This window comes from Octopus bimaculoides, chromosome 4, assembly GCF_046866305.1.
Source record: "Octopus bimaculoides isolate indiv1 chromosome 4, ASM4686630v1, whole genome shotgun sequence".
In the NCBI taxonomy this organism is placed as follows: domain Eukaryota; kingdom Metazoa; phylum Mollusca; class Cephalopoda; order Octopoda; family Octopodidae; genus Octopus; species Octopus bimaculoides.
The window spans coordinates 87,797,060-87,815,386 of record NC_142931.1 but is presented as its reverse complement, the minus strand read 5'-3'; the positions used below and the strand labels follow the sequence as shown (position 1 = coordinate 87,815,386).

Here is an 18,327-nt window from a genome sequence, read left to right as displayed (position 1 = left end):
AGCTTTCAGTTTTGCTAATTACAACTAAACATTTTTCTATTAGAGATGCTGGCATGCGCTATATTGTTGGTCCTGATTGGCAAAGCCTTTTTGATGTTGTCATCACCAATGCAAGAAAGCCAAAATTCTTTAATGAAGCCACAAGGTAAGATTTCTTCAGTGTATTTGCTATACTATTTCTTTCTATTATATGCTGTTTTTGCAACTCAAGCAAACCGGCCAACAATTCTTTCATAATTTACAATTTTGTATACTCTAAAATTCACACAAAAAACTTTTGTGAGTTTTGTAACTCCTTGTGAGTTTGTTAATTCCTTGCTGCCACTGTTGTAATGCCCACACCAATATAGCAGTATTGTTAGTTAGACTAGTAAAGACATAACTATCTATCTTTGACTGACATTCCGACTGACCCTTTCTTAACTTCCTACATCACAGTATTTGTACTGACTAGCACATACCACTTGTCATGTGGGAGGGGTTCTCATTGTTACTATTATCTCTATAACAGTTAAATTACAAAATTATTTTCTATTTGTTCAGTACTCTAACACGTTAATGTTATATTTAATCCCTTCTACAGAATCATTTATCTTATTGTATATTTCTTCTGATCAAATGTATTTCATGTCATCGTCATCATCATTTAACATTCACTTTTCCATGTTTGTATGGATCAGACAGAATTTCTTGAGGCAGATTTTCTATGGCCAGATGTCCTTCCTGTCACCAGCCCTAATCTGTTTCCAAGCAATGTTTTTTTTTTATTGATTTTATGAGGTTATTATTTTAATTTGCCACATTGCAAATGTTCTTTATATTAAAAACTTGTATCTGTTCTGAGATGTTGGCAGCCCTTGAGCAAATTGTACATTGCAGAGGAGGTCTAATAAAGCTCAAAATGTTTTCAGAATTTTTAGCTGATTGAAACTTCATGAGCTCTTTCCCTTGCACCTGATATCAATGACTTTTCATTAAGGTTGTAATTATACCATCATCATCATCATCATCATCATCATCATCAACATTTAATGTCCATTTTCCATGCTGGGATGGGTTGTATGGCTTGACAGGAACAGGCAAGGCCAGGGGCCACACCAGATCCCATAGTCTGTTTTGGCTTGGTTTCTATGGCTCAATGCCCTTACTAACACCAACCACTTTACAAAGTGTATAGGGTTCATTTTATGTGGCACCATCACCTTCAAAATTAATTACTGCTCACCACTTCAAGTATGGTAGCCTGCATTTATTTCTAAGCTGTCCACCACATGATTCAGTCTTAGAAATGCAAAGTAAATAATTACTTGCTATCTACATGGTCTTGAGAGAATGAATGTTGTATCAATGAGTTGTTGATCCAACTCTAATGTAAATCACCATCTTTATATGCATCACCATTTAACTTCTAGACATAATATATGTTACTCTTAACCTTCTAATTTACTATTTAAAAGAAATACATCTCATGCTTATTGGTTTATTTTCCATTCAAGCAAATACTTTTTCTCTTTGTAGACCTTTCCGTATATATGATGCTCACACTGGGACACAGTCTTGGGACCGTGTGCATAGACTTGACAAAGGAAAGGTGTATCAGCAGGTAAGCTACAAATTTGAGAAAATATTTTGAAGGATTTTATCATGGATTTTTTTTTATTAAATATTTATTTGATTGAAATATTGAAATTATGTGTCTGAGATTCATAAAAACCAGTATTCTTTTCTACTCTAGGCACAAAGCCCAAAATTTTGTGGGAGGGGGCCCAGTTGATTAGATCAACTCCAGTATGTAACTGGTGCTTAATTTATCAACCCCGAAAGGATGAAAGGCAAAGTTGACGTCGGTGGAATTTGAACTCACATTAAAACCAGTATTATAAAAAAATAATAATAATTTATTGCAAAACTGTTAAAATTGTCTCCAATTAATAATGCTGGTCTTAATTTGCTGCTCTGTATTCTTAAATTATCTGTCTTTGATTTATATTTTTAATCAAATAAAATCCTTAGATGCAGCCAGCATCCTGTTTTTCACCATCTTCCTCCTTGATGTTGCTCAAATAATGGGCAAGGAGGGAGAAGTGGTTTTCCTATTAAGTTAGTCAGTCTCGAACCTACAAACCCTTTTGGCTGGAGCTTATCATAATTTACAAAGTGTTTAAGTAATTGTGAGTACAAGACTGCCCCCACCCAACCCCCAAATGAGACACCAGTCTATTGCAAGGTTCAAGTCCCACTTCAACCCCCAGCTAAATGAACTGGAGCAACGCAAAATGAAGTACTTTGCTCAAGAACATTCCAAGAATTGAACTCATGACTTAACAATCATGAGTCCTACACCAACACCCAAACCCACTGTGCTATGCACCTTCATGGACTTATTATACCTTTTTATATTTTATCATATTGAATTCAGCTGTAATTTATTAAGGAAAGACAAAATAACTAAAGATATCAAACAATTAGGTGCTGAATCATGAGGTTACATCTTACAGTCTTGATGTCATTTACTGAGCTGGAGATTAGGTTTCAGGTCCATTCCGGAAAAATAACATCATAGTCAAATGTTCTGTTCCTGGGAGAATTCATCTATCATTGACTTTTTAAATTCTGAAGCTAGTGACAAGTTTTGTTAATTTCAGGATTCTAAAAGAGCTAATTACTTTTTCTATTACATCTAATTATAAGTCTTGTGGTTGTATGGTAATGAATTGTATCATATTGCATTGGTCCTGTGAATTTTATTCTCTACATCTGAACATTCAATACCTTTCCCTTATCAGTGATAATGTTTTAGTATTACCAAGCACATCCTGACACAAATTACGTTCTCCAACTTCCTTGCAAGTATCTAAATTTCTATGACACTCTAAGTCTTCTACTATGGTTCAAGATACTTCAAAATAGAAACTGATAGATGCTGTCTATCTCATCGCAGAAGCTCAAACAAGGAAGTCTGTATGTGGTTACTCAACTTACTAGAAATAGCAACCCTCAAAACACATCCTGCTATCTTTAAAAAAATACACAGTCTGGGTAAACTATTTCCCCAAAACAAGATGGGTTGAATGTGATTTCAATGCTGACTTTAAATTAAATAACAAATCAGTAGTTATGTTGGTAAAAAGAAAAAGGGAAGTGGAAAAGTAGAAGTGATATAAGAACATAGAAGAGTTTATGTGAAGCGGGCTGACCATACTGAAGAAGTAGAGTAGTTTTGAGAATTATAATGAATAATCTGTTGACAGGTTACCTCACTGTTTTTGTAATACAGATATATCATCCAGAAATAGGATTAATAAAATGTGTATACTTGGAAGATTGTAATAAATAGCTTAGTGTGGATAGCCTTGCCATTACACTTTAAGATACATATATGAACAGAGAGAAATGTGTTGGGAAACTCATATAGTTAGTAACTTACTACAAGCTACCTCCAAGTAAATCCTCTGAAGAAACTGAAGTGTCATAAAATAAGCAATGTGGAATTGTATTGTAGATAGCAATTTAAGAAATAACTGAGAAGCCATTGCGTTTCCTCATGAGAAGATAAATGATGAGAAAATTGTATATGGTGAGGTTAATATGAATGAATGAGTATTTTAGATGGAATTAGGTCTATAGAGACAAATGTGTCTGAAACTGTATGGATACAGCAACAGCAAACCACTATCAACATCTAAACAACTGCAACTCACAAAACATTTCTAGTCTGTTATTTGTTAAGTGAGACGTTAGGGAAGAAATATTTAACTTGTTTTACATAATGAGTGAAAAAAAATGCAATTCTTCCATTATTATTACTTCTTAAGTAATTATTCTAATTTAGTAAGAAATTTCAGTAACAAAATATTTTTGAAATTCTGTGTAGAAATGTAATGTTTAATTTTTAATCATATTTTTATTTCTAGGGCAATTTTTCACTTTTGCGACAGATGACAGGATGGTTTGGTTCAAAGGTGTTTTATTTTGGTGATCATGTTTACAGTGACCTAGCAGTAAGTCAGTCTTTTTCTTTTACTTCCTTCCATCAACTAAACTGAATTTTTTTCTTTTTAAACAAGAAACTTGTACAAAACACTTTATTCAATATACAAAGAAGGGAGCTGCTGTGTGGTTGCTTAAGAGACATCAAATAATGTAGTCATAGCTGAAAAACATTTGAAAATGATCATGGCTGCAGCATCTTTGATCATAGTTCCTAAGGAAGAAACAATAACTTTATCTAAACTTTCCTTCTTGTAGCTTTATTCCATGATTCCTAATTAAATGGAAATAAACTAGTTTCACCAAACATCCTATCCTTCCAGTTTGGGCCCCATAATGCATGGGCATCTGTCCACTGTCTTTCTTTACACTCACAAATGTAAGAAAAATTATATTAAACTTATATTTGATATAAACAATGGTGTACTCAACGAGAATTTTATTTAGGTTTATCATTTTTAATTGTTATTTTCTCCCTAATAAGAAAAATTGGTATTTAACTCTAGTTTTAAAACTTCAAAAAAAAAAAAGGAAAAAGAATATTATTGTTTATTGTCACAAAAGGAATGGCAACAGCCATAAAACTTTTTACAAAGTCCCCAAGACTGGTGGGACAAAGCAGCGAAGAAACCAGAAGTTTGGTCAGAATGCTTACAACAGAGTGAACAATGCTAAAGGTACTCGAGAGTTAGATGGTGATGTTAAACTGGGGGATGGATTAAGCTTACTACCCAAGAACAAACTTGCAGGGATAATTCATCCTATTAGATGTGGATGAACAAGCTAACAGAACATCAATGTTTAAGTGGGGATAAATATTACCTCTCAGTATTGATACTGCCTCTGTCACTAAATATATCTTTTTAACCAGTTTGTAAAAACTAACACTTCCTTTTTCTGAGCTGAAATTTGAAACCATCCACCACTGGCCAAACAGGCGTGAAAGAAATTTCTTTGTCCTGTCAAAAAGTGATGGATGGATTTCACTTCAACCTCTGACCTGAGCTGTGTCATTTAAAGTTCAAGTGGACAGGAGGCAGCCTACATAGGTAGAAATTACTCCTGTGGTATGTCTGTCCTTCTAGCTGTCATGACCATTATAAATACAGTCAGACACACGACAGACAGGCAGATAGCCATCAATGGGCAAACGGTCAAAGCAGACAGCCAGCAATTAACTTGTGCCAGTCAAGCAGCCATCATAGAACCACATATTCAGCATGGACAACCAACACAGTAGCAGTCGCAGAACATAAACAGACACGACCGAATGACCAATGCATACACAGACACAAAACAAGCCCAGTTCTACCTCATCACATCGACACAGTCTTTCCCCTGTTTATTTTTTACTTCGTCGACTCGAAGCAAGTTGGTAATGTAATGTAGTGGGTAATGTCATGTAGCAGATTTTCTGGTGTATACAACACATAAATGCAAGTGTTAATTAAATAAATTATTTAAACCACAATCAATGCTTTACCATTGTTTTACTTTGATGTCATCTACTTGTCTATTTCATCTGCTACCTCAACAACATCTTTTGTTACACATCCCGCTGCAAGTTCATCCAATGCCTTGTACAGTTTCTGTCTACCCACTGTTACTTACAAGGTTTGGTTTGATCTATAGAGGGTAATATACCTAGATGTAAAGCAAACTTCTGACTATGCCTCTCCCCATACAATGTATTCAAGCTTTTGGTCACAGAAGTGGAAATTCAAGCATCTTCATAAAGTCAATATTTACCTTCACCTTAGTATGTTTATGTTACCTAGTATTTTGTAAATAGCCTCCTCCGCATTATAGAATCTCCTGAAAATCTTGCTGTCACATAGAGTATTATAGTACACAATCTTTTTCATGCTAAATGGGAAAATACATTTTGCATTACATAATTCATATTACAGCAAAATGTTTGCAAATGCACCACTTCTGTAATGCAGGGGATGCCTACATGTTGAAATAATTCCTTGATATAGAAATTTATTTATCATGGTTATTTTTCTTATTATAGGATGTTGCCCTGAGGCATGGCTGGAGAACTGGAGCTATCATTCCTGAACTTGAGGTATGTGGTAAACGCAATTACTCAGCATCTTAAACTAAGGCTTTAATTGATTTTATTGAAATTGGTGATAGAACTATTATTGGAATTATATCTTAAAATGTATCAAATATTTATTTAAAATTACATTAAACTATAAAATTATTTTCATATTCATTTAAACATCAGGTAAAGAACTGGCTAATCTCATTATGGGGTCATCTCTGACTGTTTAATAAATTTGGAATTATTATTTCAGATGTTTACATTTCTGCATTACTGTGATTAGCTGATATTTATTCTGCACACTAGAGCAGATAAAATCATTTGTTTGATAGGGGGTTCAAATCCACAGCCCTGAACAAACTTAGTTACAACCAAAAGCATTCTAGCCATGACCATCCTCGTTTATTCTCAGACACGATGTATCTAGCATTTCATTCAATATTTCCACTCTTTAAGATGGTAGATTGTGATTTATGAGAGATTTTGCTACTATATCTAGCAATTCTAATGACCACATAGCTACTTCCTCATTGGCTTGTTATGTTTACTAATGAAGGAAGATTGAGAAAACAAGCAGGAAAATTGTCAGGTCAAATCTGAACATGTTCTCCTTCCTCCAAGAGAACATAATGGATCTAGATGAATGGTCATATACTGTACAATAGAATCATAAATACCCTGAAAGTATAAAAACAAATCCAGCAATGGTGATGATGACTGTGATTGGCACTTTGACACCCCACATAATTAAACTTGTATTTTACTGTTATTTTTACACCTACAGTATTTACTCAGATATAATGCGATTTCAAATGTAATATGACTACACCTTTTGTACTTAAAAATCAGTAATATACTTTATCCTCTTATTTTTAATTACACTTGATTATAAAGCTTCTTCTATTTTGACCCTGATGTTTTGAATTAAGTTTTTCTCAATATGCACGAGTCCTATTTCTCACCATTGAGGATGTTTGTTTCCTCCCCAAAATATGTCAAGAAAATTTACTGTACATTCTAAAGAATGAAGACTACATTTTTCATAAGTCATTTTGTCACCAAAAGAGAGTTGACTATGCTAAGCTTGTGTGTCTGTATTTTAAAAGTAAAAGAAAAAACGTTAACTATAAGTCATCAACAGATGACTAAACCACTAACAAAATATCTTGGTGAAGTATGTAAAAGCATTAAAACCCTGATTTTTTTGTTTATTTGTTTTCCAAATGCTCAAGCCAAAATCTTTATGGTCAGAGCGTCCTTGATGCCAAGAAATGCGGTAAATACTGTAGTCTTCTTTAATTAATATTACCTTATTTAGAGACTGGAAATATATAAAAAGAATATTAATTGTTACTTATTCTGAGTAATTAACTGCTTATAGCATGGCCTAAAAACCTAAAAAATAAGTGAGGGCAACTGCAGTCAGATCTCAAAGATTATGTTATCTTTTAAAAACTATATAGAATGTTTACTACTACATGTATTAATTCTTGGTTTTAACTTCATGTAATTATTACTAAAACTGACTTATATTTATGATTTTCCAACCTATGCAGAAAATTTATTACTATCAGTGCCAGATCTAGACATAAACTAAACAAATTACAGTTTAGGACCTCACAATCCACAGGGGTCTCAAAATATTTAAAAGGCGTACATCCATTACCATTTTCCAACTAGGGGATCGAGCTCACTAGGTCTAAAGTTTTGGACCTCACAATCCACAGAGGTCTCAAAATATTTTTAAAGGCATATATCTTTTACCATTTTTCAATTAGGGGACCAAGCTTACTAGGTCTAAAATTTAGTACCTCACAATCCACAGGGGTCTAAAAATATTTAAAAGGCATATATCTTTTACCATTTTTCAACTCATGGACTGAGCTCACTAAGTCTAAATCTGGCTCTGACTACTGCATACATTAGTACTTGTTGTTGACTTCATGTTATTGTTACTTACAAACTGACCTAAATCATTTTAGGTTTTTGGAAATTAAATCAACTCATAACCTTACTTAAAAACTTAATCTTTTCCACTCAGCCCAAACATAAAAGCATAAAAACAAACAGCTCATGTAGGCCCAGTAATAACTGCAGCACCATTAATCATAAACATTTTGCTGGGATGAATAGCAATAGTTATGTTCTGACTAATTCCACTTTGCTTGACTTTGCCAGAGCCAGCACCAGAATCTGCAGGCATATGAGTAAACTTCTATATGGTTGCTTGACTGCCAAAAACCCTTCAAAGAGATAACATGTCCTTCATAAAGATAGCAGCCAAATATCCTTCATATTACACATCACTAGCTCAAAAAAAAAAAAAAAAAAAGAGAAGATCACATTGATTAATATGGTCCTAGATATACTATGCCTGAAATAAAAAAATAAAACTGGATGGTTATGGCTGCAATGCTTTTGATTACAGGTCTGCTCAAGCTGATCTGGGGTTAAACAACAACAACAAGTATATAGACAAGTCATTGAGGGAGTGTATGTGGTTTCTCCACCTAAACACAGCAGCCAAATCTCTTTCAAATCAAATCCTGCCGTCTTAAGAAAGGCAGGACACATTAGGTAGTGTAGTCTTGGATCCCTTTTTTTTTAAATAAGAAGGGATGACCTTGGCTGGGATGCTTTGATCATAATTCTGAATGACTAGAGCTGGCAATGGGCTAAACAACAATAAAACAGAAACACACTGGACAGTGGAGAGAATAGAGCATGTCCAGACTATTACAGTAAATTCCATCTGATTGATAATATGCATGTCAGAGTGCAGTGTTCTTCTCAGCTAGGTGGTAAGATGGAATAATAATAATAACACAGGTACTGAACTTCTAATTTGGAATCCAGAAATCTGACTATTTTTGAAACTGGCAAGCTTTGAATTTCGTGGGCTGTTGTAGTTCGCCACATGGCCATTTTGTTTTGGTTTCTGTGGCGTATGTGCCACACAATGCCAGTTCCTGTGTGACTGCTTCTGTGTATTAATTTGTATATGTTATACAATTTTGTTCTTTACTTTTCGTTGTTTATTTTATATTTTCAGTATATATTTAGCCTGTGTCCAGAAATCTAGACCACCTCCGGTCCCAAGGTTGCCAGATAAGAGGTTCAGTACCTGTAGTAGTAGTAGTAGTAATAATAATAATAATCTTCCATTTCCATGCTGGCATGGGTTGAACAGTTTGACATGGAGCTAGGCAGCTGGAAGGTGCCTAGACACCAATTGTCTGTTGTGGCATGGTTTCTACAGCTGGATGTCCTTCCTAATGCCAAACACTTAAGAGAGTGTGCTGGGTGCTCTTTATGTGCCACCAGCACAGGTGTATTTATGCAGCACTGGCACAGGTGCATTTTATGTGGCACCAGCACCTGAAAAGACAAGCCTATACGTGTGGAAGACAGTGATTTTACTGTCTTATCAAGTACAGCAAATTATCACATCTCCTGGTCCCTTGTCATTCTTCAGTGAGGCCCAGCGTCCAAAGATCCTTTCTTTCCTAATGATAGTAATAATAATAAGAATCCTTTCTATTATAGGCACACAGCCTGAAATTTTAGGAAAGAGGGATAGTTGATTACATCAACCCCAGTATTTGACAGGTGCTTATTTCATCAACCCCAAAAGAACGGAAGGCAAAGTCAACCTCAATGGAATTTGAACTCAGAATTTAAAGATGGAAGAAATGCTGCAAAGCATTTTTCCCAACATGCTAACAATTCTGCCACCTTAATAATAATAATAATAATAATAATAATAATAATAATCCTTTCTGTAAAGGCACAAGGCCTGAAATTTTTGGGGATAGGACTAGTCAATGACATCTTCCCCAGTGTTTCACTGGTACTTAATTTATTGACCCCGAAAGGATGAAAGGCAAAGTCAACCTTGGTGGGATTTGCACTCAGAACATAAAGATGGACAAAATACCACTAAGCATTTTACCCAGCGTGCTAACAGTTCTGCCAGCTCACTGCCTTAATGATAATAATATTAATGATCCTTTCTACTATAGGCACATGGCCTGAAATTTTGTGAGAGGGGGGGGGGGGCAATCAATTATGTTGACCTCCAGTGTTTCACTGGTACTTAATTTATTGACCCTGAAAGTATGAAAGGCAAAGTTGACCTCAGTGGAATTTGAACTCAGAATGCAGTGACAGGTGAAATACCACTAAGCATTTTGTCTGGCATGCAAATGATTTAGCCAGCTCACCACCTTAATAATAATAATAATAATAATAATAATAATAATAATAATAATAATGAGCTTTTGGCATGTAGTGCTCAGGTGCACCACAACTCATTGGAAAAGAGTAAAAGAGAGCACAGAAAGCAACAGTAAGTCAAAGAAAGACAGCAATAAATACCAGATGTGCATTCACAGTATACAAAATAAAACACAAAAAGACAGAAAAGTGAACAGTAAAAGAGCAATAAAGAGAAATGGACGCGTAGACATGTGAGGAATTGTGTAAATGAATTTTAGGAAGCATGGAATTTTTGAAGGATGCAGTGTCCTGACAGCTAGCAATCAATGTGGATAGTTAATTCCATACCTTGACAGATCTATGGATCATGCCTAATTGTTTGGTCAATTAACTGTGTACTGTCGGAGTGCTCAATAAAAGTTGTCCTGGGAAGACATAACAATCATTACAACAACAATGCTAAAAAGTGTTTTTTTTTTCCATTGACCATTATACATACTAATGTCTAAATCAAACTCTTTCCAAGCATCATCATCACCACCACCATCATCATCACCACCACCACCATTATCATCATCCTCATTTAAAATACCTTTTTCCATACTGGCATGTGTTGGATGATTTGAGATGAACTGACAAGCCAGAGGGCTGAGAAAATTTCCAATATCTGTTTGGCATGATTTCTACAGCTAGATGCATTTCCTAATGCCAACTGCTTCACAGTGTACTAGATGCTTTTTTTTTTTAACCCAAATAATCTCCCCCCATATTCAAATTCCTGTTATTTATTGTAAATGTTTATCATTATATTTAAGTTTGCCAAACATGAAATGTACTTATTTTTTGTTTCTTATTTTCACTTCTCAGAATGAAATAGATAAAATCAATGCCACAGACTACAAAGTAGCGGTCAGGTGGGGCATGGTTCTGCAGCAAATGATAGAATATTGCCAGGTTGGTTCATTTACATAATGCTAAAGGAGATTCTTCAGAATTATATGTTTTTTTGATGATTTATTTTGAAAATTTAGATTTTAGTACCTATTGCACTAGTAGCTCCAAGTACAGTAAATTTAGTATTGATTTAATCTATGTTTATACTCAGGCACCATAGTACATTGGTAATGTAATAAATGGAAAAAAATATATATAGAAATTTCAAACTGAAACTAAAAAGAGGAACACACACCTGTATGAAGTTATCATTTGTTGTTATTTTCAGGATACTACTGCTCTTGAAGACACGGAAATTCTAAAAGAATGGCTTCATGAAAGAGACTTAGTGAGGTAAGGTCAATGCTAAGACTTAAGTTTGCATTCAACAGTAACACTTTTTAATCATCATCATCCTTTTATATCTACTTTTCATGTTCGCATGGGCCTGGACAAGTCAAGGTTTAGTCAGTTTTTATTTGGAGAAACTATCTGCATCCCAATAATGTGTTCCATTTTTGGCATTGAATACTAAGGCTAGAGGCCCTTTTTGATGTCAGCCAGAATGTACTGGATGCATTTTAGCATGGCACCAACACTAGGGAGGTTGTCATATCCTTGACAAGACAAGAAAAGAGTCCTCTTGATGCAATGTTGCCACCATTTATTTACTAACCATTTTATAGAGTGTATTGAGTACATTTTTTCATACCACCAGCTTCAGAAAGGTTGCTTTCCCCTCTGTTCTATGTTGTCTTCATTTGTTCAATGCAAACATGACCAATAGGGTGAAAGAAGTTAGCGAGTGAGTATAAATACAATGAGAAAAAGGGAAAGATAATAGAGTGTGGTAAGAGAGTAAGGCGGTGAACTGGCAGAAACGTAGCACACCGGGCGAAATGCTTAGCAGCATTTTGTCTGCTGCTATGTTCTGAGTTCAAATTCTGCAGAGGTCGACTTTACCTTTCATCTTTTCGGGGTCAATAAATTTAGTACCAGTTACACACTGGGTCGATGTAATCGACTTAATCCCTTTGTCTGTCCTTGTTTGTCCCCTCTATGTTTAGCCCCTTGTAGGCAATAAAGAAATAAGAGAGTAAGTAATGGAAGAAAGACATGGCTGTTTATAAGGAGAGTGAATAGAAATACAGCATGAGTGGCATGTGATGGAGGAAGAGGTAGAGACTGGAAGAAGATAGGGTGGTGGAAGACAGAGTAATATGCAGGGAAAGTGAGAGGAAGAGAATGATGAGTTGGAGGTGTAACAGATAGAGTGAGAAATGGATAGCAGCAGAAGGGGTAAGAGAGAGAGAGAAAGAGAGATGTAAGCAGGTAATGAGTGACATGAGGTACAGAGTGTGATAGTTACCAGTAAAGAAGGGTGACAGTGGTGGGTGTCAAATACAAACAGGTCTGATTAATAGGTGTGTTGAGATAGAAGTAGTATGATAAAGGGTGATGATGAGGAGGTGAATTGAATATGGACAAATCCAACTCTATCCCTTATAATGCAGAAGGCACAGTGCAGCGAATAGGAGAAAATATTGTGATAGACATGAGGGTGAGAGTGGAGGTGAGGAACAGATGAAGACTTAACAGGTACATAATGGGCAAGAGATTCAAATGTAGATATATTATACATCCCAACTTCCCTCACCATCACCACCACCAATTACAGGTATGTTCACTGCCATCAATTACTGTGAGGAAAGTTTACCAAAAAAATATATCCCTAGTATCTCACCATTAATAGTAAAAACTATTTTATTGCAAAACAAAAATGGTGAATTGATAATGGCAAACTGATGATGGTGAACTTTTCCTGCAGTGATTAATGACAGTAAACTTATCGGACATGACCATCACCTCCATTTTAGCATCAGTTTTGCCATGCTTGCATGTGTGGCAAGGTCTTTTCCAGCATTGCATGTCACCTCTTGTTATAGTTCTTTGTGATCTCTTTCATGAGATTCAGCTTCTTGAGATCAGTCTTTACCACTTCATTCTATATCTTCTTAACTCATGCCAGAATGGACAATGGACATTAAACGATGATGATGATGATGCCAGATTTTTGTTTCTAAGTTATGTATCAGAAATGTTTATGGTCATGAACCCCACTCTTTAAAAACAAAACTCTAAAATGATCCAAAGAAAATGCCTGTATATAGTGTAATAATAAGATGGTGAGATGGCCATGAATTTCTCAAGCTCATTAGTGAAATTAGTGAAAGTATTTTAGTTCCAAAGATTTTTTTTCTTTCATTTAGTTTGTGAATTCATGATCATCTCTACTTGTCATTATATATATGTTGTGTGGCATGTGGTTAAGCAGTTTTCTTCCCAACCATGTGGTCTTTTGTTCAATTCCACTGTAGCACCTTGGACAAGTGTTTTTTACTACTGTCCTGGACTAACCAAAGTTTTGTGAGTTGATGGTGGTCATAACTATGTTTCTGTAATTACTCTATTGCTCTATAACTTCTCTTTCAAATTTATGATTTACTGACAAAACCATCAATGATACGGGGGCATCCCAACCGCCACTTTCTTCCGTTGACTGCTGCATTAGAGCACTTTTTAAGTCTTATTTGTAGCATTGTAGGTATTCTAACGCCTCTTAATGACAATTATAGTTTTCCTTTTTGGTGATACATTGCTAAACAGCTGCCTAATTGAATTATTTATATATATATACACACACACACACACACACACATATATATATATATATATATCATCATCGTCGTTTCCATGCTGGCATGGGTTAGACGGGGGTCTGGGAAGCCAGGAGGCTGCACCAGGCTCCAATCTGATCTGGCAGTGTTTCTACAGCTGGATACCCTTTCTGACGCCAACCACTCCGGAAGTGTAGTGGGTACTTTTTTTTTACATACCACTGGCATGGGCCAGAGAGGGCTGGCTTTGACCACAATCAGATGGTGCTTTTTACATGCCACCGGCACAGGAGCCAGTCCAGGCGGTGCTGGCATTGACCACGTTCAAATGGTGCTTTTTATGTGCCACCAGCACAGGGACCATGTATATATATGAGAGAGAGAGCTGTATGTATATATATATATATATATATATATATATATATATATCTTTGTGTGTGTACTCCATCACTACTTGACAACCAGTGTTGGTTTGTTTACATCGTCATAATTTTGCAGTTCAGCAGAATAAGTACCAGGCTTAAAAAACAAGAACTGGAGTTTCGATTTGTTTGATTAAATCCTTCAAGGTATCACCCCAGGTGACTGCAGTCCAGTCACTAAAACAAGTAAAAGATAAGAGATATAGGCTAATATAGAAAAATTACTAAAAATTGTAAACAAACATAGAATTTGGATTTTGTGATTCAGTTTTCATTACATATAATTAAACTAATATTTTTATTTTTCTATTCTACCATAGGGCATATGCCAAAGAGATTTTCAACCCACATTTTGGAAGCGTGTTCCGTACTCATCACAATCCTACGTATTTTTCTCGGCGGCTCTCTCGTTTTGCTGATTTATACATGTCTAATTTGACCAACTTACTTCGCTATTCAGTTGACCATACTTTCTATCCACGTCGGTTGGCATTACCTCACGAATCACAACCATTTGCCAGTATGTTTACATGACATGTGATATCATAACCACTTTCGTTCTGCATATTGTGATTAGCAAAATAGGAAAACTTGGTAAGTGATTTAGATATTTTAAGTTAGATATCTAAATACATTTTATTTCCTTTGTTAGAAAATAGCATAAAACTTCAAATTCTATTTAATGAATGGATACTAAATTTATGGAATACAAAATACATAATTTAGTTTTAATAGTTCGAATTCAAAATAATTATTTCATTTTTTTTTTATTCCTTAACCAAGTTATTACAGCAGTTATTTTTACTTTCCTTTAGTTAGAAATAACAGCCAATTCTCCTTCAAGTCACATCCTACTGTTTCAGAAAAGGACACATCAAATGATATGATCCTGGGTTCATTATACTTCCAGATGGCCATAGCTGGAATAATTATAGATCTGCTCTATCAGGATTTACCTGAGGCTAAACATCAATACAACTAGCGTGATGTTTCACTGCAGGTGGCTTTTACATAGATTTCCTAAACCTCATGATATTTAGTTTCGTCATTCTGTTTTGAGTATTTAGATTCCACATGCTTTTTCTCAAAATATACACTAGTCATGTACTAATACTCAAAAAGCCTGTATCCTCCTCCTCCTCCTACATACTTTGTTTGTTGTTAGAAATTATTATTATTATCATTATTATTATTATTATTATTATCATTATCATTAGGGTGGTGAGCTGGCAGTATTGTTAGCACACTGGACAAAATGCTTAGTGGTATTCCACCTGTCGCTCCATTCTGAGTTCAAATTTCACTGAGGGTTGATAAAAATAAGTACCAGTTGAAAACTGGGGTCGATATAATTAACTCATCCCCACTCCCAAAATTGCTGCCCTTGTGGTAAAATTTGAAACCATTATTATTATTGTTATTATTAGGGTGGTGTGAGCTGGCAGAATCGTTAGCACACAGGATGAAATGTTTTGCAGTATTTCATCCGTTTTTATATTCTGAGTTCAAATTCCACCGAGGTTGACTTTGCCTTTCTATCTTTTTGGTGTTGATAAATTAAGTACCAGAGAAACACTGGGGTCAAAGTAATCAACTTGTCCTCTCCTCTAAAATTTCAGGCCTTGTGCCTTTAGTAGAAGGAATTATTATTATTATTATTATTATTATTAAGGCAACAAGCTGACAGAACTATTAATGGATGAACAGTAAAGTTGACCTTGGCAGAATTTGAACTCAGAATGTAGAGACTGACAAAATGCTGCTAAACATTTTGCCTGACATGCTAACGAGTCTGCCAGCTTGCCACCTTTCCTATAATAATAATAATAATAATAATCATCAAAAGTTGGATATAGTTTAGAGTTTTTAAAGTTTAAAGGATCCCATCACATAGATAGTGTGTGCTAACTGGGGCAATCATTGAGTTTAATACACACACACACGGGCTTCCAAGCTTATACAGCAGACCCATAAGTGCTGTCCTGTAAGAGTGTTGCTTGGGGCAGGCTGCCCCTTCCCTAAAGCTTTGCCACTAAAAGGATCACATTTAGAGAGGAAAACCATTAGAAAACTGGAAAAATGTAGTTATTTATATCCCATACATGCAACATATCTATCTATATATATATATATATAATGCTGTTGTCATTTCAACTTTGCTATATGGCTGCAAAACCTGAACTATGTCTATATCATTGCGACATTCAAAAATTAGAATGCTTTCACCACCAAAAGCTTCATTCAATCTTGAACATCAAATGGGAACACTATGTGACCAACAACGAAGTCCTAGAAAGAACCAACAGTCAAAGCATCAAATTGCTGATCATGAAACACCATCTTCGATGGTCAGGACATGTAACAAGAATGGAAGAGTCAAGGTTCCCATGCCAAGACTTACTCAACGAAAAGACCACAGGGCTGCCCTCTTCAAATATACAAAGACCAACTCAAAGCACTGAATACCTCTGTACTTGAGCCTAAATGGTTTGAAACACAAGCCTGAGACTATACCAAGTGATAGTGTTCCATTATCATTGGAACCAAAAACTTCAAAGCCACCAGAAAAGAAAAAGAAGAAATCAAATGACAGGAAAATCATGCTTGACAAAATTCAGCCTTGTCTTTCACCAGCATTTCCATGAGATCAATGCTATTGACTCTTCAAGAATTGGTCTACTTAGTCACCAACACCATCACCATTAAGGAAGTGTTCAGCAAAAAAGAAACTAAATCCTCGGATACGAGATAAAAGCCAATGATGATATATATGCATATATGTTTGTATTATGAAAATATTAAGGATAATTTTGTTTTACAATTTGCCCCTTTCAGTTTATACTTTTATTTTTACTTTGTTACATATTTATTTAAAGCTATTTATTAAAATAAAAGCATTTTCCAATTTGATTAGAATCTCATCAAAATGAAATATCTTTACTGTAAGGAATTCTCCATCAATGATTTATGAGATTTTTAGACACAAGTTAACCCTTTAGCATTTAAACTGGCTATATCCAGCACAAATGTTCTACCTGTTTTATGTTCAAACTAGTCAAATCTAACCTCTCACACCTACCCTACAGTGTCATTCTAAAAATAATCAATTACATCATTGAAATCTCAAAGCTACAAGATAATAGATGATTAATTCAAAACAATATGAATAAATAAGCATTAAATTTGACAGAGTCATCTGTAATCTGAATGCTAAGGGTTAAAGGAACAAAAATATTTTGTCTTGCATTTGGTGATTATGGCAAACTATTATGTATTATGTGTTTAATGATAAAAATGTGATATTTTGATGGAACTTTTTGTAGTTGTAACAGTATTATGCTAGTCTAAAACCGGATTAGTATTATTCTTTGAAGATTAAAATATTTTGTTTTACTTTTTCTTTTTTTTATATTAAATAAATTTATTGTAACTTAAGTTGTTATCTTTAGCTTGAATTTTAAAGTTAAATTTGTTTGAAGTTATTTAAAATATAAAATAAAACAACTGAAATTTTTATGAGTTTGTTTTTTGTTTTCCAAAAATCTTTTGTGACATGTACACAAATTCTGACAATTTATTTCTTTTTATCTCTCATTTTTTTTGAGAGAGAAACAATTCCTTTCAAAATTTTATTGCTTAACTGTGTTGATTAACCTGTGAAATTCATTCTGCTCATTTATAGAGTAGTGCAGGCATGGCTGTGTGTTAAGAACTTGCTTCCAAACCACATGGTTGCAGGTTCAGCCCCACTGCATAACACCTTGAGAAATGTCGAGCCAATCAAACCTTGTGATTGGATTTGGTAGATGGAAACTGAAAGAAACCAGTCATATATATATATATATATATATATATATATATATATATATATATATATATGTACATATATGTGTGCATGTGTCTCTCCACTTGCCTTGACATTGCATGATAGAGACGGTCAGTGACAGAAAGGGCCTCCGACTATAGAAATATTTGTCGCAATGAATTCTGTTTGACCCACGCAGGGATGTAAAGATGGACATTAAAATGATGA

General features: G+C 34.8%; 1 protein-coding gene across 2 annotated transcripts in view; it reads left to right on the top strand.

Moving 5' to 3' along the window:
* Positions 1-17,810, top strand: part of LOC106870214 (5'-nucleotidase domain-containing protein 3) — a 42,428-nt gene extending 24,618 nt beyond the window's left edge. The window contains exons 10-17 of one of the 2 annotated variants that reach the window (XR_008263954.2): positions 44-145; positions 1,519-1,603; positions 3,915-4,001; positions 6,008-6,061; positions 11,129-11,215; positions 11,484-11,548; positions 14,615-14,888; positions 16,510-17,810. Coding sequence is in view for 1 of the 2 variants with exons in the window: in XM_014916218.3 (XP_014771704.2) it covers positions 44-145; positions 1,519-1,603; positions 3,915-4,001; positions 6,008-6,061; positions 11,129-11,215; positions 11,484-11,548; positions 14,615-14,828 (694 nt within the window). In the remaining variant the exon portion in view is untranslated. Of the gene's footprint in view, positions 1-43; positions 146-1,518; positions 1,604-3,914; positions 4,002-6,007; positions 6,062-11,128; positions 11,216-11,483; positions 11,549-14,614 lie in introns of both variants that reach the window. The other variant, XM_014916218.3, reaches the window with a different exon arrangement.
* The last annotated feature ends 517 nt before the right edge of the window (positions 17,811-18,327 follow it).